At 38.1% G+C, this 27,651-nt stretch overlaps 3 protein-coding genes across 5 annotated transcripts; 2 read left to right on the top strand and 1 right to left on the bottom strand.

Moving 5' to 3' along the window:
- Positions 1-926: 926 nt before the first annotated feature.
- ela2l (elastase 2 like) lies at positions 927-3,638 on the bottom strand. Its single transcript, XM_026920468.3, has 8 exons — positions 3,508-3,638; positions 3,263-3,351; positions 3,030-3,127; positions 2,246-2,368; positions 1,819-1,955; positions 1,493-1,638; positions 1,117-1,269; positions 927-1,010 (listed from the first exon to the last, which is right to left on the bottom strand). Exons 1-8 carry the CDS (start codon positions 3,545-3,547, stop codon positions 993-995), a joined length of 804 nt encoding a protein of 267 aa, XP_026776269.1. The 5' UTR covers positions 3,548-3,638; the 3' UTR covers positions 927-992.
- A 364-nt stretch (positions 3,639-4,002) lies between these two features.
- On the top strand, positions 4,003-7,115 carry LOC113530463 (chymotrypsin-like elastase family member 2A). Of its 2 annotated transcripts, none has more exons than XM_026920481.3 (8): positions 4,003-4,132; positions 4,574-4,662; positions 4,817-4,914; positions 5,096-5,221; positions 5,405-5,541; positions 5,709-5,854; positions 6,697-6,849; positions 7,041-7,115. In XM_026920481.3, exons 1-8 carry the CDS (start codon positions 4,096-4,098, stop codon positions 7,056-7,058), a joined length of 804 nt encoding a protein of 267 aa, XP_026776282.1. In that variant the 5' UTR covers positions 4,003-4,095; the 3' UTR covers positions 7,059-7,115. The 2 variants fall into 2 exon arrangements, with proteins under 2 accessions (XP_026776282.1, XP_026776291.1); XM_026920490.3 differs by having other exon boundaries at positions 4,004-4,132; positions 5,099-5,221.
- A 1,033-nt stretch (positions 7,116-8,148) lies between these two features.
- On the top strand, positions 8,149-27,417 carry fhad1 (forkhead-associated (FHA) phosphopeptide binding domain 1). Of its 2 annotated transcripts, XM_053235817.1 has the most exons (29): positions 8,198-8,685; positions 9,749-9,955; positions 10,217-10,391; positions 10,554-10,648; positions 11,667-11,894; positions 12,072-12,195; positions 12,716-12,846; positions 12,938-13,015; positions 13,100-13,204; positions 13,642-13,749; positions 13,842-13,910; positions 14,066-14,218; positions 14,860-15,055; positions 15,161-15,231; positions 15,330-15,422; positions 15,875-15,964; positions 16,722-16,976; positions 17,097-17,208; positions 17,977-18,070; positions 19,140-19,246; positions 19,575-19,734; positions 19,861-19,936; positions 20,914-21,064; positions 21,167-21,279; positions 21,445-21,540; positions 22,363-22,589; positions 22,752-22,905; positions 24,888-24,968; positions 25,769-27,417. In XM_053235817.1, the coding sequence occupies exons 1-29, from the start codon at positions 8,590-8,592 to the stop codon at positions 25,934-25,936; spliced, it is 3,813 nt and encodes a 1,270-aa protein (XP_053091792.1). In that variant the 5' UTR covers positions 8,198-8,589; the 3' UTR covers positions 25,937-27,417. The 2 variants fall into 2 exon arrangements, 1 of the variants encoding a protein (XP_053091792.1); XR_008302119.1 differs by lacking the exons at positions 22,752-22,905; positions 24,888-24,968; positions 25,769-27,417 and having other exon boundaries at positions 8,149-8,685; positions 21,167-21,337; positions 22,363-22,406.
- The last annotated feature ends 234 nt before the right edge of the window (positions 27,418-27,651 follow it).

The raw sequence follows: 27,651 nt of genomic DNA on the forward strand, positions 1-27,651 counted from the left end.
TAATTTGGTCACCCACCCACCAGCCAGTAGTGCTCCCTTATCACACATGGCAGCTACTAACTGGGAAGGCTAGGCCTAGTTTTTTTTTTTTAACTGGCCAGACAACTTTAAAATCATTCTTGTTTTACATTGTTTTATTACATTGCATATTTTTCAATACTATAAGAGTAGATTGATATTTTCAGAATATCTTGAGGTTGCGTTGCCTAGGAGGTGCTATGTTTGTCTCCTCCTAGGTTGCCAGATCTGACAAAAAGTACATTTGACACTAGCCAAAGATTAGTCCAACATCAAACCTGACTAACATTTTTCTATTTGTAAGACCTATACCTATTATTTGTGATGCATTTACAGCTAGCCTTGCACATTTTGTATTTGTAAGTATTTTTTTTAAAGCAACGCAGGGAAGATTTTTAGTGCATCACACTGAAATGCATTTTACAAATAGAAAAGTTTTCAGGCAGCATTTTAAATTTGCAAGTCATGCAAATTAAATATAGATATATACATAATAGAGCATATTCCGTTTATTTGTTAGATTTTGGCACTAAATGAGCTCCTAGGGCCTAAAACTGCATGCATGTTTTATGTTAAACATAAGCAACGGTAAGAGATATGCCTTGTACGAATACCACAACAGAGACTAGGGAGAGAAGGGATGTATGAACTAATTTATTTTCAATTTTATGTCTTTAATTAACCATTCAGGAGAAGAAATATTTTGTTATTAATTAGATAATTGATCTTTTAATTATTTTTAAACTCTTATTATTACCTTCAGCTTTTATTTGCATTCAAAGTTCCCTTTTGGAGGTGATCCCATGTAATTGAAACACTGGTTGAAAACCATCTTACTTTAAGCTAGAAATTGACTTGAAATTTCTAAGGTATCCTTTTGGACAGGAAATAAATATACAACCAGAGAATCACTTTCAAACAGATGTTTTATTGTTTGCAGTGTAGAGAAAGTTTTCATGTCATCCAAGCTGTCCTTAATTATTGGCGATGGTCTGTAAACAGAGAAAAAAAGGTTTGCTCAGACACAGTACTGTTTGATATGACTTTCCAACACTTGCACATTTCTAGTGTTCATCAGCAGGACATTGCTAAACTTACAGTGCTAATCCAGCTGATGTAGGAGCTGACTTGTGTGAAGACTGTGGGCTTCTTGGGGTAATTACAGCTCAGGCCAGAGCCAAAGCTCACAATACCATGAACTTCCCAAGCACCATCAGCATTCTGGCAGTTCAGGGGGCCACCAGAGTCACCCTAAATCACACAAAACAAAGGTAGATTAAACAGACTCACTCACAACATTTAAAACCTAAATTAACACATAGAGTCCCTTTCCACTGAGCGTCAGGGCCTCAGAAATCATAAAGTATCTAAATAACTGATTCATTTTATAATGGCATCAATGTAACTCTAAGTCCAAGCCCAACTGTGTCCTATAGGTTTAGCTTTTCCATAGCATTTCACAGACAGCACTTACATTGCAGCCAGACACAATGCCATCTCCTCCAGCACAGACCATGGTGTCCTTAACTTGAGTTCCCCACCAGTCAGGTTGAGTGCAGGTAGCATAGTCAACCACAGGGAGCAGAGCCTGCTGCAGGATATCTGCAATGGGGCCTCCAGCTAGAGAAAGAGGAAAAGAGAAAGGATATAACAAAACCTCTAAATGTATTGAGATACAGAATACTATTATCTTGGCTCCAGCCAAAGTAAACCTAGCTAGGACAGGATCAGGTTAGTGTAGTCCTTTCTAATATAACAGTGTTTAGCCTAATGGGCAGTGCTACTGTGCAGGAAGCTCACTCTTTATGCGTCCCCAGCCAGTGACGTAGCAGGGAGCATCATGAGGCAAGATGTAGCCTTCGTCAGGAAGACATGCAGGTGTGATGGTTGCACTTAAAGGCACAGGAGTCTGCAGCTTCACCAGGGCGATGTCATTACTGTTGCACACATGGGATGGAACAGGTGTCAATGTTAATATGATTCTAGTATTTCTCAGATTAAACTACTAGTTTTGCAACACTATATTGACCATAAAATATGGTCAATATAGGCAGAATGTCCTGGTAACTAATGTCATTCCATGTGCTTTTATAATAAATGCAATATCAGCAATAAAGTCAGTATATATTTCAGGTTTATATTTGACAAATTTTTATTGGAAAAGCCCTCATATGTCAGCATTACCAATGATTTACACATTTAATGTTATGTGTTTCATTTCTATTACCGGATAAGGAAAGAATTCCACTTCTCATGGACGATGATCTTGCCAGCCGGGATTGCCACAGAACCATCCTCTTCCAGTTTCAGGTTCTGTTTGCCAAGGTAAACTCTGTAAGTTCTGCTGCTGCTGCAGGACCACAAAAGATACAGCGGAGTCATGAAAACTATCTGTCTTAAAACTATTTTTAAAATTTATTTCCCCCTGTTTCCCTCCAACTCAGTCACCTGCCAATTCCCACCCACCAGCCTGCTCTCTCCTATCATACGATAGCTACCAACCCGGGAGGGTGAAGGCTAACGCATACTTCCTCAGAGATACGCTAGATACAGTACTCTTCAAACTGCTGCTCATGCTGTATCACAGGGCAGCATAACACACGTGGAGGAAATCACTATGAGCTCTCTTGTATGCAGGTCTCATGTATGCAGAAGAGTGAGAAATCACTCTGAGACCACAGGTGCCTATAATTAACTAATGTCTCTGTGATTGACAGGGGAGAGAATGTAGACCATCCCTCCTATAAATTTTTCTGCCATGGATGGCTGTGACATTGTCAGGACTCAATCTTGCCATCTCCAATCAACAATAGAGCAAAGAATTTTCTATTGCACCACCCCAGAGCCTATAAATCCACATATTTGCATCTTAGTGTTTCTTATTACCAAAATCTCAATGGAGAATTTTAACAGGGAATAAAACTCCACGCTGAAATTTTCAGTTCAACATCAGGTTTAATTAGAGTACCGTAACCTGGTACGTGTTCTGTGAGGCCTGACACAATGCTTACCTGATGCAGTGAGCAGCAGTCAGAACCCACTGATCAGCAATCAGAGTTCCACCACAGGTGTGGTACCAGTTACCACTGCTGGTATACTGGAGGGAGATCTGTGGAAAACAAAGAAGGGAGATTTAAATGTACAATAGCATGAAAAATCACGTCAGGATCTAAACAATTTTTACACTCTAAAGTAGTGTAGCTTATGTTATTAAAACTGTAGGCAATATAAATATGCAATTCACCTGCCAGGGCCAGCTGTGGGGACGGGCATCCACGCCACCCACAACCCTGTTTACAATGGGAGGAAAGGTTGGCAGACCACACCCATAAGCTGAGGAAGACAAATCCACATGGAAAAATCACATTTTACAAAAGAGTACCAAGACATATTATATTGCTTATTGTAGCAGTACAATATACAGTATAAGAGAAAGTCTGAGGACACACAGGTCTGTGTACAGCTCAGAAGCAGCAGAAGGATTCTTACCTCCAACAACCAGAATAGCTAGGACCACAAATTTCATCATGTTTGCACCTTCTACTCTTTCCAGATTCTACCTGGGGTTTATATATTTTGGGATAGCATGGAAACTGGACCGCTGGGAAAGTTGTCTGGAAAATCAAATAAAAACAACTTGGCAGGATTCACCTTGATCTGTCTAATCACAAAATTGCTCCCAGCTAACATCTGTTAGGGGTACAGATATTTCACATCTTTTTAGGGTGTCCACAAAATCCACCTCACTGATGCATTTACCTCATAGTTACCTACATTAAGTAAAACAATGTATATATGTATTTTTAATAAATATGCCCACACATATCTTTTTTGATTGTGGGACTGTTGTTGTATTAAAAGGTTTTGAGCCATCAAAGATAAGTCATGTAAGGTTTCTTGATGTCAGCTGTGAAATTCACAGGATAAGTGTACAGATAAAGATAATGCAAGTATTTTAAGACAGTTATCTATGAAATTAAACAGTATTCGTGGGCAGAAGCAACAAGGTAGGTGGAATTAGGGTTTTGTTATTAAGTATATAAAGTGCAAACTTGCAGCAGCTACTGTACATTCAACATGAAGCTCTTGGTCTTGGCTTTGTTCGTTGTTGGCGGTAAGAGGAACATTAACTTTCTAGCTAATAATATTCTTGATCTTTATTATTTCTAAAGCCTTTAGGCTTTAAGTTATTTTAAAATATGGTTAAATATGTTAAATTATGTTTAAGGCTGACAGTGAAAGAAAAATGAGTATATGTACAGTACGTGTGTGAGCACTTGAGGCGAGATAAATTAAGTAAAGAGCACAACATTAATCAACACCTTCTGATCAGTCATATTTGAGAATTAGACAGCACTGTGTTATAATACAAAGTATTACATGAATTAGTACATTAATACATTTCCCACCACCATGACTGTAGTTAAATCATTCCTGACAAAAGCTTCAAGTAATTCTTAAGAAGAAAACGTGAAAGCATTTCACCCTCTTTTTATGAGTGTATACATCAGTGTGGGTGTATTACATATCCATCATGTGTGCGTGTTTTAAACAGCCTATGGATGTGGGCGGCCCACTTACCCACCCATTGTGAGCAGGGTGGTTGGAGGTGATGATGTTAGGGCTAACAGCTGGCCCTGGCAGGTACTGTGCACATTTTCATCAATGTTTCATACATTTTATTGTGTATTGTATGTTTTGGAACTGATAGATTTGAAATGTTCTTACATTTTTTTGTGTACTGACCTGGATAACTAGTAAATTTCTCATGTTTGCTAATTCCTTCTTCATTTTGCAGATCTCTCTCCAGTACCAGAGCTCGTCCAACTTCTACCACACCTGTGGAGGAACCCTGATTGCTAACCAGTGGGTTCTTACTGCAGCTCACTGCATCAGGTAAAAGACCTCTTTTCCTTACTTTTATTTCAATTGTGAACCAAGTTTTATAATAACAAACTGAGTTGATATCATGTCTCAAATGCATGATACCAATTGATAAATATATTGATAGATATTAATTAATTCAATATGAAAGCAGATCTACTAAACTCTACTAAACTTGATACATGTGTTCCAGCAGCAGTCTAACCTACAGAGTATATCTGGGCAAGCACAGCCTGAACACTGCCAATGAGGCGGGCTCCATTGTACTGGGTGTTCAGAAGATCTTTGTCCATCCACAGTGGGACTCCCAGAGAATCAGGTTAGTGACTTAAATATAGTATCAGTAAGCCCCAGAGTAACACCACTGAATAACACTGTTTAATAACAACAGCTCCTTCAGTATACATACATGACAGTTTGTTTGACATTTTAATACGTCATTTTAAAGCATGTTAATCTTGTCTTCTTTTTTTATGGTTGTTTATGTCTCCTCATTTTTTAGGAATGACATTGCCTTGATCAAGCTGGCGAGCCCTGTGCAGTATTCCAGCAAAATCACGCCTGCCTGTTTGCCTGCGGATGGACTGGTGCTGCCCAATGGCTACTCCTGCTATGTCACTGGCTGGGGCCGTCTTTGGAGTGAGTTGAACAACTATTCATCACTACAGAATTTCATATATCGCTTTTTTTTGCCTTGGATAATCCTTAGTTCTTTCAGGAGTAAACAATAAACCAAAATTATTCTATGTTCTTATACAACCTTAAGTTATATATTTTTCTGTCTCTGACTCTCTCTCTTTTTCCAGCTGGAGGTCCCATTGCAGATATCCTGCAGCAGGCTCTGCTCCCCATAGTTAGCCATGATATCTGCAGTAGGTCTGACTGGTGGGGCTCACTGGTCACTACTCAAATGGTGTGTGCTGGAGGAGATGGTCAGCTGGCCAGCTGCAATGTAAGTGCATTGTTTTGTGTTCCCTTTCTGCAATGCTGCATTATCTGCATTATACCTCTCACATTCCTATATGCAAACAGGGGCACATCCCGCTCTACACCACCTTACATTCAAGCCTCAAGCATGGCTTGACTTGACCCATTATCCATCAAGATATAAAGAGGACTTGCATCAAGACGACAAAACACTTCATGAAGTCCCTCTGGATAAGGCCAAATTCTGCAAATATAATGTAAAAATGTAATCCATTTAAACATATTGATTTGGCATACGCGTTAATGCTGTGAATGCAGTTACCATGCTGATACATGCTATTCTCTGGTTCATCAGCTATATGCAGGTCAGTTCTACACCTTTAGATTTATTGGCATATGCTTTATTTCAAAGCAACTCAGATTTAAACCCAGAGGTGCGGAAAGAACTGATGATGATAAAGTTGCTGCATGAGCAAGTTGCTACATAGAAACAAGTCTAAGATAGTTGCTGGAATAACAGAGAATGTCTAAGACAAATAACTTGTACCATACGATCTGTAAGTATTCTTCAGTGTCTCTGAGGAACCCTTAAAAGTTATATGCAGAACCCAACAACAGAGTATTTACATATTGAAATGGTTCAAAACTAGAAACCTTTGAGATAGTTAAACCTTTAATTATACAAAAAAACTTTTGAAGAAGGCTTTTTCTAAGAGTGTAACACCAAGGTATAACTAAGCAAGACTGTATAATAATCATCTCTGTAGGTCACAATACAGCAAAAGAGAACAAACCTACACATGCACACTCACACAAATGCTATTCTGTAACTGCTTGTACAGACATGCTTGTAATTCTCTTGTACAGGGTGACTCTGGTGGCCCTCTGAACTGTCAGAGATCTGATGGCGCCTGGATGGTTTACGGTGTGGTAAGCTTCGGCTCCAGTCTGGGCTGCAACTACTACAAGAAGCCTTCCGTTTTCACACGTGTTTCTGCCTACATCCCCTGGATCAACAATGTGGGTGCACCAACATCTTACACATTTATATCTTATACAGCAGTCTTCTACACTTACTAACACTGTATACACAGTTAGATGTGTGTTAATATTGTTCACTTAGCAACCCTGTGTAGTTTCTGCAGAGAGGATCTAATGCTTATCTCAGTGCTTAAAGTCAAACACTAATTGATTCTTTTTTTCTGTTCCAGGTAATAACTGCAAATTAAACTGGAGTGCTTCATCAGCAAATAAAAATATCAGCTCAATAAAAGAGATTACTTGCATTGCTTGTCCTCTTTCTTCATTTTTCCCCAATTGCTAATGACAATTTGTACGTATCAACAATCAATCAACACAATATGCACATCCATTAAAGGGTTAGTGAGCCATTAGTAAAGATATCTCGACTACATTTACACAAAACATACTTTCTTTAGCTCAGCATTTTTTTTTTTTTTTTTTGCCTGACTCTCAGGTTGGTCTGTAAAGCTGAGTTTGTCTCAGAATGTAAATGTCTTAAGTTTTATGCTAACAAGTCTTACAATATTGAACTGATTATCTGGTCTGGTATCAAATACAGCAATAATTTGTCTAGTTTACTTATAATATTATATGTATATATTATATATAATATATATTATATGCCTATAATTTGAGATTTTATTATATTTTAATAATATGTCTTTCAGTGGACTATAACAGCCTACAAACACCAACTAAATATTTCAAATTTTTATTTTAAATTTTCCTTTTAAATTTAAAAATATTCTCTTATTTTATGACTTTTCTACAATTAAAATATTTTGTACATATTGTACAAATATTGCACAAAGGATTAGCTTTAGAATAAACTAAGGATAATAAATAATAATTATTTTTAATACAAATACATTAAAATATATATTTAATAAATAGTAATGTTATCATTTATTAAAATAACTAACTGAACAAACAAACAAACAAACAAACAAACAAATGGACAACAACAACAGGACATTCAAATGTAAAAAAAAATTATAATGAAGTTTAGACAAACACGACATGTTTATATATACTAATCATTTTAAATAATCATAAAAATAATCTGTTTTGTAATTCAAACAAAGCTCTCCTTGTCTCTAAACAGCTTAGTCCAACCAATTAATGAATACATTACCGCAATATATAGAAGTCGAAGTGCATGGTTAGGTTCAAAACTGCTCACTTCCATACTAAAAAGTATGTAAAAGTAGTTCTCATGCTGCAGTCTCATTCCAAAGAGTCCTTATACTTCCGTACTAGATAGGGTGTCAATTTGTTGAAACGCGCATCACTGTGTTGTGTCAGGTTATGTCTAAAACAGCACTTTGGCATACTAAATAGTATTCCAGAGTAGTGGGCTACGCTCCGCAGTGGCATACTATTATAAGCATGCTCTGTAGTGCTTTAGGTGCGATTTGGACGTGGTCACGCTTTTGTGGGCGGGGTTTCTCTAACAGTGTTGCCATGACGCCCGTACACACTTCGGCTCGTGACTTCACTCCGCTTCCCTGAGGTTTTAGACTGTAGAGATATGTAAACTATGTTACTTTTTATCGAGGGATTTTCAGCATTTCATTCAGGTGAATGACGAAAGGGGAGAAATAGTAAATGCGAGTAAATTCATTATGCGTGTAAATCAAGAGGAACTATATTCATCCAAGAATATAAACCCATCAGTGCTGCAGTTTACGTGTGTGTTCTCTGGTTATTCTGAAGAATTCTTTTGAGCAGAATAAAATGAAGGGTTATCTTAAAACCTTAAGCTGGATATTTAAACTCCAACCCAAGAGCACTACAGTGGGAAAACACAGGGATTCAGATCTCTGCCTCCAGGTAACATTAAGAAACTTTATTTATTTATTTATTTATTTATTTATTTACAACCCAGTTTTAACTCCCAGTACTTCCAATCTCATAAAAGACAAGCAGGCTATATACCAGCATGTCATTGCTAGCACTATCAGGTGAGATATACTTTTAGGACTTATTTAAGGTCAATATTTTTTTAAAATAATGACAAACAGTCAGCTTCAGAATTAATGACACCCTTAAAGAGAATAGGAAAAATGGCCAGATAATATAAGCACTGCACAGAACTATCTAAAAGTTCCACTTAATCAATAAGAAAATCACCTTCATTCACTCACTCACTCACTCACTCATTCATCTTCAGTAACACGTTTATCCTGGTGGAAGTTGGGGTGAATCTGGAGCCTATCCCGGGAATACTGGACGTGACACCAGTCCATCTCAGGGCAGCATACACACCCAGCTCTGGATCGAACCAGGGACCGTGTGAGGCAGCAAAAGAAAATCAAATTGGCTTAAAAAAAAGTCAAAATTGGCACCAATAAATAATATTTAAAATTAATGCAAATGAATTGTCATTATTAAAAAATTGTCATTAATAAAACAAATTGTCATTATTAAAAATTGCTCTCATCAGGAATTCACATAGAGGGCAAAATAGTTACGACCAAAACCTTGTTGCCTCTGCCCGGAGGTTGAGATTTGGTTGTAGATGGATCTGTGTTCAAGATATTGAATCAAGATATTGACCCTAAACATAAATTTAAAGCAATACAGTGATTGTTGTGGAAACTCAGAGCCTGACTCCAACCTGGTTAGCCATTACAGGAAGAGGCTTAGTGCTGTTATTCTCTCCAGGAGGTGCTGATCATTTTGAAAGAAGTTTAAAATTGTGATTAAACAACATGACAGTATATTTAACGTATTACTAATTGCAGGTGTTGCTCATGGCTAAAATTGAGTCGACTCAAGAGACTTAATTCTGAAGCAAAATATGGACAAATTTCGTAAAGGAAAGGGGAATTTGATTGGTCCGTAAGGAGATGGGTGGGATCTCTGACTTTGTCCTATACTTTTACTCCTATAGAATGGTGGTGTGGATGAGCACCATGCTACTATTGAATGGAATGAGATGGAGCACTGCTATGTTCTTAACGACCTGAACTCTGCCCATGGTACTTATGTCAATGACTGTCGCATACACAACGCAGCAGTGCGTCTTACACCAGGGGACGAGATTCACTTTGGTTACGGAGGCTCAGCCTACAAGCTCTTAGTGGATCCTGCAGACCCAGTAAGACATGTTTAAATACACAGTGGAGAATGTTTTAAGTAGAAATGGTCCCAATTAGATTATTTCTTAATGTTCTGAATATTTCTTGATTAATTCTGTTAATTCTAAATGTAAAATACTGTGCCAGATAGCACATACCATTTGAGCTATGTGATCATGTCTGTATTTCCTGTTTCCTGCCATTTGCTGAAACTATTCCACTTCTTATATTGTTAGCATTTGGTCATTATGGTGTTTCATTTCTTTTCCATATTCACTCAGCTCCCTGTTCTGCCTATCCAGTCTGCCACTTCTCCAGCTGGAGTAAGGAGTCGTGCACTGTCTTCTTCTGTTACTCCTCATCCTCCTCGCAGGCCTCGACCTGCAAGTGCAGGAGCTAAACGCAGCAGTTTGGGCACAAATATTCCAGAGTACAGTGGCTCCTCTCGTAGACCAGGTAGTGCTTCTGTTCTACTTCATTAAAACTAGCTTTTTCATTACTAAAATTTGGCGACAGTGAAAGTTGTGTAAAATCCATTATTTATCTGAGATAATCAATGAAGTGAGTAATTGTACCAGTAATAAATGTTAGTACGGATAATGCTCTTTATTGCCCTAGGAAGCTGGGCCAGCAGCATAGGAAGAGGACTCATTTTTAGAAATACAAGCATATCCCAGAGCTGTCAAAGCATGCAGGACTTATTACAGGACAAGGTGGGTATAACTCCTACGTTTTTCAATCTAATCTTTGTCTACCACATCTGTAGCATATGTCCGATCACTATGAGCAATAAGTTCGACACATTTCCCTGTACTGAAAAAAGAGTTATTCAAAATTTACACTATATGTTCAAACGTTTGTGGACACCTGACAGTCACACCCCATTCCAGATTTAGTCCCCCTTTGCTGTTATGGGAAGGCTTTCCAATAGATTTTGGAGCATTGCTGTGGGGGTTTGTGCTCATTCAGCCACAAGAGCATTAGTGAGGTCAGGCACTGATGTTGGGTGAGGAGGCCTGGGGTGCAGTCAGTGTTCCAGTTCATCAGAAACTTGTTCAGTGGGGTTGAGGTCAGGGCTCTGTGCAGGACACTCGAGTTCTTCAACACCAACCTTGACAAACCATGTCTTCATGGACCTCGCTTTGTACACAGGAGCATTGTCATGCTGGAACAGGTTTGGGCCCCTTAGTTCCAGTAGAGGGAAATTGTAATATTACAGCATACAATGACATCCTATAAAATTGTGTGCTTCCAACTTTGTGGCAGCAGTTTAGGGAAGAACCACATATGGGTGTGATGGTCAGTTGTCCACAAACCTTTTTGGACATACAGTGTATAATGGAAGTCTAAGGGCAGTTGTTGAATTCTGAAACCAGATAATGTTTGCATCATGTGGGGCTTTGGATTAACACAGGTTTGCACTGGAAGCAGACAGGGTAATCTCACCTGGATCCTGCAGACTTGTACTTTCTAAAAACTGTTGTTGTAATCATCAAGACTGTCTCCTTATCCCAGGACTCCTATTGTCTTTATTCTTCTACAACTGCATGCTGTAATGATTTACTCAGATGAATCAACAGAAGCGTCTGTGAACCTTCTGAGTCTGGTTCCTCTCAACGTTTCTTCCTCATGTTGTCTCAGGGAGTTTTTCTTTGCCATTGTCACCTCTGGCTTGCTCAGTAGGGATCTAAATCTACATCTGAATTTCTATAAAGCCCTTGTTGTCCATAGGAGGAAAGCTGGGCGAGGTGTAGGGAGGAACAGAGTGGTGTGCTAGCGTCTCATGGTGAAGCTGAAAGGAAGGAGTGTATGATCTCAGCTCTGAGGGAGGAGGTGTCAGCACTCCGGTTGCAGCTCTCTCAGAGCAACCAGAATGACCCAGACATCAGACACAAGCTGCGCAACCTGACCCGTGACATCCAGGAGAAAAAAGAGGAGATCCAACAGCTAAAGGAGCAGGTGGAGCTTTGAGTGTTAATGTTGCCCTTTGTGTTTTTCTCTCTTGTTGCCTTACTCTGTCTTTCTTGCCTTTGCTGTAAACATATAGAACACCACCTACTGGTTAAATACTGATTACATTTTTTTGTTGCTTCAGCTAAAATTTGTGACTGTAATATCTGTGCTCATTATGTGTAGATGCTGGAGATGCAGGCGAAATCTGGTGAGCTCAATGGCCAGGCTGTAGCAGAGAGAGATCAGATGATCAGCAATCTCAAAAAACAGATGGATAAGCTGAAGAGTGAAAACAGCAAGTCAGCAGGTAGAATATTGAGCATATACCTTCTCTTCACTCTTACTTTGACCAAATATGTGACACATAACCTGATGTCTGACCACAGGATGACTTTAAGCCATCCCTCAGACAATATTGGAGTCATTTTTAGAACAATTCTTGGAACATATTTTAGAATACGTAGTGTTAGACTATTATTAATTTCATAGTGGTGCTACGTAGCTATGTGTTTGATTAATTTTGCTGATATTGTTTTGTCAAGTAGAGTTCGAGGTCAAGTCACTCTCAAATCTAAGTCAAGTCCAACGATTATACTCAAATCAAGTCAGAGTGAAGTCTTAAATGGGTTGCACTGTTTGATGTTTAAAAGAAAATAGATTATGCCTCAAAGATTTAGCCTCAAAATCTCTTTCATATCATCTCAGGTCATTTTAAGATACAAGTAATTGTTTCAAGATACAAGTAATTAAAATTGATAAAAGTAATTAAAATATAAGTCAGACTCAAGTCCAAGTCAAGGAATGGAGTGCTACTTCACTTTTTCCAGCACTGATCAACAGCGTGCAGAAGGATCTCTTGGCTCGGGAGAAACAGGCATTAAAACTGGCTGCTGAAGTCGATAATCTCAGAAAGGATGTGAGACACAAGGATGCTCAGCTTAGTAACATGGCTAATAAGGTTCAGCTTTGTTCTCTCCTTTTTCTGGTATTTAGTTCCAATGTTTTCAAACAATATCATTGTTTTTTAAGTGTGGCTCCTTCTCTCATAGCTGTCAAAGCTGAAAGAGATTGAGAAGAACCAGGAGGAGTGTCTTGCCAGGGAAAAAGAGGTGGAATCCCTCAAAAAGGTGAACATTCTTGATCTTATGTGCCATTCGGACCATAATCGTAATGTTTTGTTTTAAAAGTATGTGATCTGTATTTTCATGCAGACTGTGGAGCAGATGGAGATGAGTCTGAGAGAGAAACAGAGAGAGATGAAGCAGCAGAACACAGAGAGAGACTTACTCAAACACAGACTAGATCAGAAGACACAGGTCAGTCCAATATATTTATAACAGGGCAGCACTGTGGCGCAGAGGATAGCATTGCTACCCCCTGCATGAGTTTCCTCCTTGTTCCTCCAATAAACATTCCAGATTGTGTGTGTGTGTGTGTGTGTGTGTGTGTGTGAATGGTGCCCTGTGATGGGTTGATGCTTCATCCATGGTGTATTCCCACCTCACACCCAGTGTTCCTGGGATAGGCTGTGGATACACCAGTATCTTGACCAGGAAAAATATATTTTAATCTTAGTTAAAATACATATTATAAAGTACTTGTCCAGACACAACTGATAGGTCTGTAAATGTATTATGATACATTTGATACAAAAGCACCCATATTAAATGAACACTTATTGCATGTCTTTAGTATGTACACGTTGCATTCTCTTCATTTGATCTTACTCCTGTGTTTGTATGTTGTGGTGTAGGAGCAAAGCTCTCTGCAGTCTGAGATGAACAAACTGAAGCTGCAGAAGCAACAAACACTCCAGAGAGAACAGAAAGCTCAATCAGAACTAAGACACACACAGACAAGGGTGAGGGAGCAGTCATTTAATGAGAAAGCTTTGTAATCAGTAAATAGAATGTGCATGTACTAGCAAATCATAACCTCTTAATCTCCTTTCAGCTTGAGAACATGTGCAGTCAAATCATGAAACATGTACTCGTCACTTCAGAAACAGTATCAGAGCCAGAGGTAATGTAAAAGTAATTCTAATTACAGTCAGATTCATCAGTCTGTTAGTTAATTCATTCATCCATCTGTTTATACATCTTTGCATATATTCATGTGTTACACAGTTACACATTTAGCTCAGATTATAGTGAACAAATCTGGTGTTCTTTGTGTAGATATTGGATCATTTGTTAAAGTTAAGGAAACAGAAGGAAGTGATTAACTCCAGAGTGCAGGGATTAGAGCAACAACTTCAAGAACACAACGAGAACCAAAAGGTGGTGAAAGAAGACACTGAAAAACTCAAGGCCAGACTTGCTGAATTTCAGGTATTATGAAATACACCATTGGAAAGACACAATAGCTAACAATAATGATTTCACACTAAATATGACATTTAGACCATCTTTATTTATTTATTTATTTATTTATTCTTTTTAAAAAGGAGCTTGTTTCCAAACCACAGAAGCTGATAGATCACTTGAGCTCAAATCAGTCACACGTTTTGCTGTTCTATGACATCAGACACAGATATGAGCATATATCATCCCAGGCATTGAATTCTGCTCTTGTTTCTATACAACTTTGATGAATAAGGGCCATTGGAATGTATTATTTTATCTATAACAAATTAGAGCAAAAACTCAGCTGTGGCAATTAAATATGAATAAAGCAGTGTATGCAATTAACAGCGATAGAATATCTAACAAAATTAAATACTAGATTCACCAAATATATTGCCATAACCAGTAGCCACTATCTTATCCTTTATTTTTGCATTTGACTTATTATCACTTTATGGGTCCTTAATTATATGTATATTTCTTAAATCAAATGCATTATTATTTGAAAAAATATTGTATTAAAGTAGTTGTAATAATACTAAATTGAAGTACAAATTGTAATGGAACAGTGATAGTGCATAATGCAGAGTGTAATGGATATATTTGACTGTTTCCACTGTCCATAGTGTAATGTACAAAAGGTGTATTTGGTGGATGCCATGCAGAGGCAAATATCTGCTTTCCAGGATGAGAAAGTGTGTCCTGCAGTCAGCTGGGTTCAGACTCACACACTCTCTATCCTGACCAGTCTACACACACTGCTACAGGACACAGCAGACACGCTGCTGGCAACTGGGGTTGAGGTGTCAGAGAAGACTGGAGGTAAGAGATCATGAAAATGTGAACCACAAACAAATGATACAGTTAGAGATCACGAAAAAAAAAAAAAAAAATTTAAACAGTGTATGTGTTCACTTGCTGCTGTAGGAGTTTCGGGTGCTGTAAAAACTTTGTGCCAGCAGCACCAGGAGATCCAGTCACAACTCAGGAAGCTACAGGTCTGAATGTATACTTTTCGAGTGTAGATTAAGAAATACTTTAATCATATAAAACGTCAGCGCACATAAGAACACAGCTAATGTACTGCGCATGATAGGCAGAGAAGAAGCAGCTCGAAGAGCGGGAGGACCAAGCTGATGACATGCAGATCAAGCAGGAGACTATGGAACGGGCGCATCAGAAACTTCAGGTGAAGCTACTGACACATAGTGACATCGCATCATGATTAATTTGGTGTCAGTGGTCTGGAACACGGATTACGTTTATTCCAGTTCAGCAAATTGGGACTTAAATTCACGTGATTTTAAAGATACCTTTAAAAACAAAAACTTATTGTATCACAGTGGATCTAACTAGTTCCTTCACTTCAGGCTTCTGTTTTACATTTTCTGGGCCTGATATTAGCTTCACGCTCAGCTAGAATAGAGATGCTTATTTCTATTCTTCATTTTTAAACTCGGCGTGTGGAATTTAGTAGACAGAGTGATATAAGGTTGGAGAGAAGAGGACTGCTTGTTGATGTTCTTATTGAAATTCACCTCACAGGCAGATGACCTTACCAATAGGGAGCAATATGCCCTGAATTGAATTTCAAACTGAGTAACCCTTTTTACAATTCCCTGGTTGTGTTTAATGGTGCAGGCTGAGGAAACACAGGCAAAGATGGAGGATACTATGAAACTGCAGCTGGAGAAAATGAGCACTGATCTGGAGGCAGCCAGAAAAGCTGAAGTGAGTCAAAACTAACACTGTACCCTGTGATACCTGAGCAAATAAACTGTGTAAGTGATTTGACACTTAAATAAAAACACATGCATCCACTGTAAATTAACATTCCAGTTTGTGGTCTGATTAGGAACTGAAGTATAATTCAGATTATTTTTGTTGTTTTAATTTGTTGTTTTTTGATAGAATTTGAATTATGTTATGGGTGGCGCTTTACATTAATGTTCCCCTAAATGACATTATTTAACACATTAGTTAACATAAACAATCCATGAACTTCAGCATTAATAAACCATAACATTAACAGAGCAACTAACACTTGTATTTAATGATGTTTATTTTAATAATTAACTGAATAACTCAAATAACCAGAACACCTACATTAAACAAATGTTTATGCAATCAATTAGTAAAATTAGGCCCAAAATGACTAACGTGATCCAACACCTTAATTAACATGTTTATGGTTGTTAACTGTCAAAATTCAGAAGTGTGGACTTATTTTTAGTCATGGATTAAATTTTAGTCAGTACAGGTGTATTTCACTGACATTTAAACAAACAACAATTACATATTAACTCTGTTATTTTGTTAACATTACATTTATTAATGCTGAAGTTCATGGTTTTTTTATGTTAAGTAATGAAGTAATTAATGTTTGTTAAGGGAATCTTAACGTAAAGCATTAACATTGTATGTTATCCTGGACATCCTCTAGCTCTATCATTTAACATCTGTAACATCTGTAACATCTAATCTTCAGGCAGTTTTACATTCGGAGATGGAGACGCAGGAGGTGAGGTGGCGCACCAAACTGGAGGAAGCAGAGAAAAGAGAAATTGAACTGAGGGAGAAGATTACAGAAGTAGAGCTGCAAGAGGAGCAGTGGAGAAAGAAAATGGAGGAGGAGAAGGTAAGAGAGGATGAGTGGAGGAGAAGAGTAGAGGAGGCCGTGCAGAGAGGAGCAGAGCAAGAGAGAGAGAGATCCAGAGTGGAGATTGAGGAGTACAGGGAGCAGGTACAGTGGTTCACTTTTGTTGCAGCTTTGGAATAATGAAAATCCTTTTGGTGTACAATATGCATGTGTTTATACATGTGTGGAATGTAGTTAAAACCAACTTAATGAATTGAAATGAAGGTGCGGCAACATGCTCACACCATTGTTGCCTTGGAGGAGCAAATGAGCTCAGCACGGCAGAAAGCGAGAGAGATGCAGGAAGAGAGAGACTCACTAACACAGCAGCTTGCAGGTGAGAAGATAAACTGTGGACAGAGATTGAGTTTTAGTATGTAATTGTCACTACATGTGACAATTTCTACACTGCACAATTGTCTTATTTTTCAAATCACACATATTATAAAGAATGTTAGTCATATATAAGGTTTACAATTCCAGGATTGGGGAGTCACTGCCTCACATAGGTTTCACGATACCTAGTCTTGCAAGCCAGACTTCTAGCATTTGATACTTTTTCATCACAGAAAAATAGTGAATGGTATATGTAGCATATATTTGACTGATGACCAATCAAATGACCAACCAGATCTTTTCCTGTAGCCTGTCTGCAATCACGTGTGGATATCTTGTTTTCCCCTCACTGATTGTTTCACACAAAACTGTCAGTAGACAGAGGCTGGAGTTCACCTAATAACTTTTAAAGACAAGATGCTGTGAACTTTCTGGAGACTATATCTTGCTTTTAAATTGTCTTGGTGTATTCAAAAGCTTGTTTACAGTGCACAGAAGTGCATATACATGGACGTGTGAGTAAGAAAAGTGTACAAAAGATATCACACACTCCATGGCCTATCTAAGGCTGTGACTCCCGTACACCTAACACACCAGGTCCGAATTATGAAGAACTTCATAATTTTGCCCCATTGTGTGGTGGAATCTGAAGGGTAGTAGGTTCAAAGGACTGGAGCCTAAAAATGCGGTTGCATTAATTGTCCTATTAACCTAATGGTTTAGGTCTCATGTATATAATAAATTTTGTCTTCATTTAAATGCCCCATAGAGGCACTTAACAAGATGAAGGATGACAAACCCAGTGTTTCATCAGAGCAAACAGAAGAGCAACAGCAACTGAAGCAGACAGTGACATCCCTCAGGTAAAACAACTAGAAACTGAACTAGAAATTCACACCACAATGGCTTGGATCCCCCTTTTTTTCCCTTTGCCATCTTGGTGTTGGCATTTTTATGTTTGAAATTAGTGCCAAAAGAATCTTGCTGAACCTAAACAAATTAGCTACTTTAATTTAGATTAAATTAGGGTTTAAATTAAGGTTGCTGAAATTTGTTTTTCTTATCACGGTATCATTCAACTCAAGAAAGTTATGTCTCTTTAAACTACTCCACATTCTTCTGCCATAATCACAGCACTGTTTGATTATTGTAACTTATGCTTAAGCAAAAAAAAGCTGTAATACATTTCTTTTCAAAAAAATCATTTATTAGTATATGGTGAGAACATACAAGTATTAGAACAGATTCACAATCAGATGCTGAATCTGTATCACTGTTATGGATATGTGGAAAAGCCGTCCGTGCCTGTCTGTGGTGTGCTGAAGGGTATGCACTGTGTGAGAGGGTGAACATCTGTGCAGGTTCCAAGAGAACATCTGAGTGGTAAATCATTTTACCAAAGCTGGAGCTCATTAAAAAACATGGCCTATGTAATAATTACTTGTTCATATTTTAGATTCAGCACTGTTGTAACTCTGAGGTAGCAGAATACCCTTTATATGTTTTGAATATGTTTCTATATCTTCACACTGATGCCTCACTTGAATGTTACTAAGTCTAGAATCATTTTCATTCATCTTTATTAACCGCTTTATCCTGGTCAGGGTCACTGTGAATCCTGAGCCGATGCCAGGAATGAAACGGGCATGAAGCATGAATACACCTGATATGGGATGCCAGTTCATTGGAAGGGACCATGCACACACATTCACACACTCATTCACACCTATGGCAATTTTGCATAGCCAATGAGAGGTAGTAGGAAACCGTAGAACTCATAGGAAACAGACATGGGGATAAAAAACATTCACAGAGAAGTAACCTAAGCTTAGGTTCAAACCAGGAAAACCTGGAGCTGTGAGGTGGCAACACTGCCTGCTGAAATTAGAAATTAGAAATTCTGATGACTCTCTGCTTGCCTCTCTCTTTCAGGGCATCACTTGGAGTGTCCCAACAGGAAGTGGTCAGGCAGGGTGAGGTTATTACATCTCTCAGTCGTGACCTGGCCCACGCTCATGCTCGCCTCTCTGACCTCACAGGTACCTTACACTAATGCATAACTTGCTGCTGGATAAAGGCATAAATAAATACAGTGGAGCACAAATAAAAAGTATAGGATCTCATATATGACAGTGATGGCAAATGGTTCCTAGAATAGAGCTTGATACAGTTTTTTAAAGTATTTTTTAACTGATTATAAAAAAAAATGTTCAATTCACTCAGACTTTCAATTAATTGAGAGCCAGACAACCGACTCTTAATTAATTATATCAGAAACACCACTTTTCACTTATCGAAGACAAATAGAAAATCATTATTTCAGTCAGTACAGCCTTTGTTAATATATAGAGCAAATCTTGTGTATAGGAGAACTGAGTGAACGGCAGAAAATGGAGCTGGAGACACACAAAGCTTTGGTAGTGGACCAGAGAATGCAACTGAGCATGCTCACGCAGAAGTTAACAGTGACCGCTGAGCTTGTTGAACAGAAAGAAGAGGAGCTAAGGACACTGAGAGAGAAATTGGTGTATGAAGTAGACAAATCTCCACACACCTACACATATACATTATTAATTACATTCATCATATCTAATCATCCATATTCTTTTAAAGTACATATGTTACTAATTCTCTGTTTCATCCCTGCTATTAGACAAACGGAGGCAGATTTAAAGAGAGAGAGGACAGAGCATGCAGGCCTTCTTCCTCCAACAATCCCACACACTAAAGTGAGGCATCCAGTATACATGCAGACCAATTTATCCGACAATTTACTGCTGTGGATAGATTTAGTTTGAGCCTCATCTGGAAAGTGAGCTTAATCTAATAAAACCATGACTCTTATCAGTCAGTGACCGTGTTTTAACCCTAACATTAAAGAAATACTCCAGTGGTTTTCAACCATATCTATATTTACCCCATCTGAAGCATGTGTTTGATTACCATGGACAAGGACTGGATAAATTGCTTACTCAAAACTCACTTATAATAAATATCTAAGGGTGGTTTTGGGACAGTCAGCAACCATAGATATTTTTTTGTAGATAATTTTGTAGATTTTTGTAGATTTGGTTATAGTTCATGCCTATGAGGTTGCCAGAATTTTCCTGAGTAGATGTGTCTAAGACAGGGTTTTCAACAAGTATTTGCATTTAAGCCTGAAAACATCATGTCAATGGCAATACTTTGTAAAATAAAAGCAAAAAGCAATTAAAAAAAAACCTAATATAATGATATATGGATGAGAAGATTCAAGGCATTCAAATAAACATCCAGTAGAGGTCTAGAATATTGCCAGTATATTGTTTCATGAATAGTACTAATATCTTGACTGATAGCTTCTACATTTATTTTTGTTAGTAGTCCACTTCCTGGAGCTATTGGTGGGATTGCGCCTTTGTTATTCATAAGCTTTGGTATCACTAAGTAGTGTTGTTACTTTGGCTAGATAGTGCAATGTGTTAGCAACTTGTATTTAACTATTATTTAATCTCCCTTTACTTCGCCTCCTTTATTCATTATGCAAGATGGTAATGCTTAGCTCTTCAGTGAGTGATGTTAAGGCTTTTCTCTCCTTGTAGTGGAGTGGAGTTGTTCTGGAATGATATTCTTAGCATTATCAGTCAAACTTGATTCAGTGTCACCAAAACTTACTACAAGAAGATATTCTACAGATATTACAGTTTCTACTTTCTTTGTTTTTCAGGATGTGGCCATTATGGTTAGCCCTAGCAATCTGCCTAATCAGGTGTCCAAGTGCAAAGTTTGTCGTCAAGAAGAAATGATACGTCAAGGCAAAGAAACCCTCAGTGCAATGAAAGAGAGGATCAGTGCTGTAGAGCAGAAGTGGCCCTGCAGTGAGTTGCACTAGACCTTGTTGTTGACCTCGTATATAGCTAGCTACACATACTTATAGGGTACACTGGCATGAAGTCACCTGTACTGTTGTGTGTTTGTAGAGGTGTTGGCCCAGCAGAGGGAGCCAGTGAGACAGGACCAAAAGAAACCGGTTCAAATGAAAGCTCAAAGGCTTAAGAGATCTGCAGCGCAAAGAGACCCCTTCAGCTCTGTGGTACGACTGTGACCTTACATTTATATTTATAACAAAGCCTCCTTTGCTGTGAGCCACTGTATGTGTCTTTTCAGATGTACATATACAAATCTTATGTTCTGTGTGTGTGTGTTGTCTGGGTTACATGTTGAAGGAGATTTATAAGTGTTGGTTTGCTTCATGCAGAGTGGCTTTGCCTTCCCTGAGGCTCTGAGTGAAGCAGCACTGGAACGCACAGCAAGGCTGGACTTGTCTGATGCTTTGGAGCTAAGTGAGAGGACGGTGAGTACACTCTGTGTGTGTGCATTTGTGTGTGTCTATGAGAGAGAGAGAGAAAGAGAGAGAGAGAGAGAAAGAGACAGACAATGCACATGTCTGCCTGTATGCCTGTTATGAAGAAAGGTCACTTATAATAACCATACAGTGACCTTTTCTATAATCTTCTCGCTCTGTTTGTGACCTATCTGCATTGTCTATTTGTATTTCTTTTCTCAGTGCTATAGGAAATAGTTGAATAGTTTGAAGTAGTACTTAATTTATCACAGCATTTTTTTCACCCCACACACTGGTTTCAGTGCTTGGGGTTAGACTAACCAATGTGCAGCTGTGGTGATTTCCTTTATATGGCTAGAATAGAAATGAGTGTCATACAGCCACTCTGAATATTTCAAGAGCTGTCAGAGTTTAACAATACAGCCACTGCTTACTGAAAACCTTTTATTATTATGACTGAGCATTTTAATCACTGCGCCTCACATTGTCCCAATTCAACACACAAACTTCTCTAATACATGCAATGATCATTTTTACCAAGCTTACCCAATTTTCATCTTACCCCAGATGTAATCAGTCAGCTAAGACATGTTTGGGGTCTGAAGTGTAAAAAATTTGGGACATAAATTATCCTCCACAGCTGTCCAATTGTGATTAGATGGATCTTAATACCAAGTCTAAACAAGTTCTTCCATTGTAATATTGGGAAGAGGCCAATATTCATTATCCTAATAATGCCCGTTCCAAAATGTGATAAATGTACATCTACCTTACACTATCTAACACACCCTTGAAGCTAATTACCCTTGTTTGTTGTATGCCTCTATTTAGTATGTGGATCTGGCACGTGCATTGTGTGAAGCTTTGGAGCTGAGTGAGGGACAGCTTTCAGGATGTGTCTCACTGAAGCACCTGCCGCCGGGGGAGAGAGAGCACATGGCCACGCTCAGACAGGAAGACCTGGAGCTGTTACGAAGCCAAATCGCCCTGCAGAACAGCCAGAGCCAAAACAAAGGCCTGCTACTGCAAGAGAGCCAGAGGGAAATACATACACTCAGGTGCCCACAAAGATTAGATTCATGCCTCAGATTAGATTCATATATGCACAGAGACCCAAGAATCTACCCAAAAGACACAAACTAAACAATTCAGCAGGAGCGTACCAATAAATAGTATGCAAACTCAAACTCATTCAGCCTCTCTCCTTCTCTCTCCTCTAGGGAGAGCCAGGCTGTTGGGCAGCAGATGCAGATTGAGCTGGATAATATGCGTTCAGAGCTGGCTACACTGAAACTGGAGAGTAGTACACTACGCCAGACCCTCGAGGACACGCAAATCCAGCTACAGCACTGCACTAACTGCAGGAAGAGCATGGTAGCTTATGCGAACACACACACACACACACACACACACACGCACGCACACACACACACACACAGAGAACAGAATAGTGTAGAATTAACTGGAAATACCAGCAGTATCTCCAAGCTTGTAGACATTGAGGAAGGAAACAAAGACCAACAGACAGTAAAGACCAACAGACAGTAAACAGAGAGACAGGCAGTCAAGACAGACAGAAGTGAAGATAGACAGGACAGACAGAACAGACAGTAAAGACATATATATATAGACAGGTAGACAGTAAAGATAGACAGACATTAAATACAGACAGACACTATAGACGGACAATCAGACAGTAAAAACGGACAGACAACAGACTGTAAAGACAGGCAATGGAGACAGACAGACAGTAAAGACAGACAGAAAAGACAAAGAGACACTAAATACAAACAGACAAATGTTAAAGACAGGCTGACAGATGAACACTAAAGACAGACAGACACTAAACACAGACAGAAAGACAGTAAATACAGAGAGACAGACAGTAAAAGACAGACAGATAAGACAGACAGCAAAGACAGACAGACAGACAGATAGACAGAAAAGACAAAAAGATCCTGGTTGCATGAAGAACTAGCCAGAGGTAAAAGGTTGGATTAATTTGCACAGAGAGACGAGCACGGTACCTGCTCTCCAGACACACACTGCATTATTCAGTCTACCAGATCAAAACTCCCAAGTTCCGCTGAGGATCTCTATTTCACAGTCCCTGCTGAGATGAAGAAGGCCTTGAGGAACAGGAAGTGTGCTCTGGCTCTGTGCCTGATGGATTTTAACAATGCTTTGCTCTTTTGGGCTCACAAGAGCACTGGTTTAGTAAGCCAGGAAAAAATCACTTTGAATAACTCAAGAATGGTGGTCCTTAAAATTTTTCATTGTGTTTTCGTGAAAGACATAAATGCTCTGGAATCAGCATCTAATGAATCAATTCAGTGTTTTATATAATAATCTTTACCTTTAAACTGTAGCATAAAATCACACTAGCTTATAAGAGCAAGTTAGTGTCAGTGTGTTCACTATAAGCTTTTGTCGAAAGAGAAAATAAAAGAGAAAATAGGGAGAGAGATAAAATTACACAGGTATTTTTCTAGGATGAATTTCCCTCTAGCAGGAACTGTAAAAAAAAAAAAAAAAGTGATGTCATACATTAAAACGACACTGAAGCTGTCTAAACAGTAACATTTCAGTGTTGCAGTAAAATGACACACACTGACTTGATTTTACATCCAGTGAATTACAGCGTGCTTTTGCGATTCTTGCTTATATGCATTCTTTAATATAATCATATTGTGCGTGTATAAGAGAGGGGAGCTGTGGAAAAATAAAATGATCAAAAAATAAAATCTTTTATTTTAAATTTTAAAAAAAATTATTTTTTATAATAAAAAAGTTTATCAGGTGCAGCTACCATGCATGTGCACTTTTTAGGTATAGAATTACTGACTATAGACTATATTGATATCAGAAACCAATACTGAGGGCTAGAAAATGACTAGCCCAAATTGCGCATTGAAAAAAGATGAACTATGGTCTCTATCTCTATAGCTACAAGGTGATCTAGAGAGTAGGACTGTCTGATAAAGTGACTAGTAAGTCTGTGTCATTATTTACCAAGTTACTGTAGTACATTTTTAAACCAAAGACTCTCGTTAATGCATCTAATATGCAATTTTGGATATTAAGTCTAGTACTTAGAGGATTAAGTGAAACACATACATTATTGTGCATATCTTTAAAGTGAATGATGTTTTAAGCATTCAGTTTCTACAGTGATAAACTGGAGGTAATAGCGTCTCTCATGTGTTAGAGTCATTAGTATTCTAGCTCCAATGCAACACTAAAAACGTGAACTTCTGGTTGATTGATGAAATTATGTCATTTTTTGGCAAACAGTTTTTTAAAAACTATCCGTTCTTTTCCCCCTCCACCATTTTGTAATGGTGCTTCTTTTCCAGTCTCTGAATATGGACAAAATGGAAGGGAGGAGTAGAAGAATTGGTCATCATAATTGTATACCAGACAATAACTTCAGCAAGGTAAGTGGATCATTCCCTACAGAGCTATATGTAACATAAATGATCTCATGCTTTTATGAATCTGTTCTCTTTCCCACTTCCTCTTACATTTTTATTCTCTGCATTGGCAAATGATTTTGAGATCCACCCAACATCTGTGCTCAAAAATGATACTGTATTTCCTTTATATTGTAAATTGTAACTATATATTGCAAAATAACAAAAATTGTTTCAGTTACTCCTCATTATGCTGTGTGTCTATTCCTGTCGTTGCCTACCACATCTTCTTTTCAACTACAGTAGACACACCAATATAAAAACATATCAGGGTGCATTTAGACTCTGAGCTTATGGTAATGTGATCATCATCACAGAAGCATGGTCTCACCTCGCCAACAAAAACTAAGATTATAAATCTCTCTGCTTTTCATAAATAATTCACCCACTGCATATCCAGAGCTGTCTGATACTCTGAGCTGTGCTTGAAGCTGGGATTATGAAGTGTGTAGTGTATGTGTGTGCTTGCACGATAAATCTAATGTACACCCTCCCCTCTATGCAGTGTGCTTCAGGCTGTTGTGACTCGAGTTTTATTGTGTACCTCTGCTGTTTAATTAATAGCTTTTCTAACTGGACCCACTAATTTGTGTTTTTCCTAATGTGATTTTTATGGCTCCATTTTCTCAGGCTTATAAACTCACTGACATTTTCCCATACCTTAATGTTTTATATGCATGACCATGTTGTTCAATATAAAACTTTTGTGTATATGACATGTACAGTATATGTGTGTTTATGCATGGATGGGGATGTTTGTACAGGTAGCAGTCATGAAGAGGTCGAGGAAGCAGGAGAGGAGGCAGAGGGCAGAGGGTGAGAAGGACGTCCTGATGAATGATCACAAAGAACAGGAGAGCTGCAAAATGGTCGCTCAGATAGGTAGCATGGCACCGCAACAACAGAGCGCTAAGCTCACTGAGGCTCACTGAGGCCCACTGACACAGACATTAGTTCAGGTTCAGTCCTCAAAATGAATGAATTCTTATATAACAAATGCACTTGAATCCATATGAAGTAAATTATGTTTGCCAAAAGAAATGGCTGTACTTTTCACAGTAGCCAAAGACATCATAAATACATGTTTGATGGGTTAAAATAATCAGTGACAGTGTGGTGTGATGCGGCCCGATGTGAAGTTGATTATTTTCCTATAACAGTGCATTCTAAAACTGATTCATTCCTCTTATACCAAAGCGGTTTGCCAATACTATCAATTTGTATTTGTTAAAGAATGACGTACTTTTTATCTGTTGATAAAGTAATGTTGTGAAACATCTGCAAAACAAGTTAGTTCCTGTAATCACTAAGGTATAACAGCTATAACTAATGGTTCCCTCACCAGCCTGTCTGTTTTCTCTTTCTTGAAGTTAACACACAAAAAAAATTCAACTTGCCATGTTACTGAAGACTGTTGTATCTGACAACTTTAAGGAACAGCTTTCCATTTCACAAAGTGCTGACACTCTTTCCATAAATGGAAAATGCATATCTCACAGAAAACTTTACCCTATCAACAACTGTAAAATTTATGTCCATCCATCATATAACTTCAGTGTATAAGTTGTTACTATAGAAACAATAACATATTGGAATGAGATCAGTAATATAAACCTGAACTATTGCCAGAGCTGTGCTATTATAAAAATCAATACTTCAGAACTGCGGTATAAGAAATTGTAATGCATTGTAAAGTACAGAGTTAACACTTATTAACACAGACACAGACATTAGAGGCTCTCTGTGTAAACATCACTGCACAGTTTCCCTCAAACTGACAATACTGTTGCACTTGCAGACAGAGACCAGAGTAAAAATTAAGCAGCACTACTTGTCAACACCAGGCTGTTAGTCCTCTTCAGTGTGTCACACACACCATGCAAAATCTAATTGTAGTAGCATTTGATTGGAAATACAAAGCACACCAATGACACATATTACATATATTTTTAATTTTCCATACTTTCTATGTTCATCTTTGCTGATTATTAAAGGTGAATAAATAAAAAAATCTATGAGCAAATGTCCAAACTTTTGACTGATAGTGTATATTATGGTATTATGGTTTATATGAATAATACATTGGCAATATAAAGTATACCAATGCAATGCAAGCGTATATGCAATGCATGAGATACATGGCATAACATTTATTCATCAGCAAAAAACCTGGAACTTCACAAAAAAGTACAAAAAGTGGCATGTACATTGTTAAGACATACTAAAACAAATTTAAGCACCTATATTCAGTACTTTGCAATATTCTTAGGGATATTTTCAAAGACTTGAAGATGATTTCAAAATAAGGAAATATATAACATCTAAAGATGTAACATTTATAACAAATTTATATAATGATTATGTGGGTGACTTTTGCACAGGAATGTATGCCACATACACAGAGAACACATTTGTTTTAAATGAATTACATGGTATTTTTGTGGTATATAAGGACATATTTCTGTTGTTTAAGGGCACATGTATAGGCCGTTTTTTTACTGCAGTTAGAAAGTATCAGGCTGTACAGATGGCCATGAAGGAAATCGCAGTGTTTCTGATTCATCATCACAGAAGTCCACTCTATCATAATGACTCATTGTTCTGGAATCCTAAAGTGTGATTTCCAAAAGAAATGTCTTCTAATGTT

This window comes from Pangasianodon hypophthalmus, chromosome 8, assembly GCF_027358585.1.
Source record: "Pangasianodon hypophthalmus isolate fPanHyp1 chromosome 8, fPanHyp1.pri, whole genome shotgun sequence".
Classification (NCBI taxonomy): domain Eukaryota; kingdom Metazoa; phylum Chordata; class Actinopteri; order Siluriformes; family Pangasiidae; genus Pangasianodon; species Pangasianodon hypophthalmus.

What these genes read in the sequence shown, in the direction of transcription:
- ela2l (XM_026920468.3), bottom strand. Translation starts at nt 3,547, where the DNA reads ATGATGAAATTTGTGGTCCTAGCTATTCTGGTTGTTGGAG. An exon ending in CCCACAGCTGGCCCTGGCAG is followed by an intron (nt 3,128 to 3,262) that starts GTGAATTGCATA and finishes TGTTTTCCACAG; the next exon opens with ATCTCCCTCCAGTATACCAG. An exon ending in TGGCTGGGGACGCATAAAGA is followed by an intron (nt 1,639 to 1,818) that starts GTGAGCTTCCTG and finishes CTCTTTCTCTAG; the next exon opens with CTGGAGGCCCCATTGCAGAT.
- LOC113530463 (XM_026920481.3), top strand. Translation starts at nt 4,096, where the DNA reads ATGAAGCTCTTGGTCTTGGCTTTGTTCGTTGTTGGCG. An exon ending in GGCTTTGTTCGTTGTTGGCG is followed by an intron (nt 4,133 to 4,573) that starts GTAAGAGGAACA and finishes TGTTTTAAACAG; the next exon opens with CCTATGGATGTGGGCGGCCC. An exon ending in ACTGCAGCTCACTGCATCAG is followed by an intron (nt 4,915 to 5,095) that starts GTAAAAGACCTC and finishes CATGTGTTCCAG; the next exon opens with CAGCAGTCTAACCTACAGAG.
- fhad1 (XM_053235817.1), top strand. Translation starts at nt 8,590, where the DNA reads ATGAAGGGTTATCTTAAAACCTTAAGCTGGATATTTAAACTCCAACCC. An exon ending in ACACTGAGAGAGAAATTGGT is followed by an intron (nt 19,735 to 19,860) that starts GTATGAAGTAGA and finishes CCCTGCTATTAG; the next exon opens with ACAAACGGAGGCAGATTTAA. An exon ending in CAGACAATAACTTCAGCAAG is followed by an intron (nt 24,969 to 25,768) that starts GTAAGTGGATCA and finishes ATGTTTGTACAG; the next exon opens with GTAGCAGTCATGAAGAGGTC.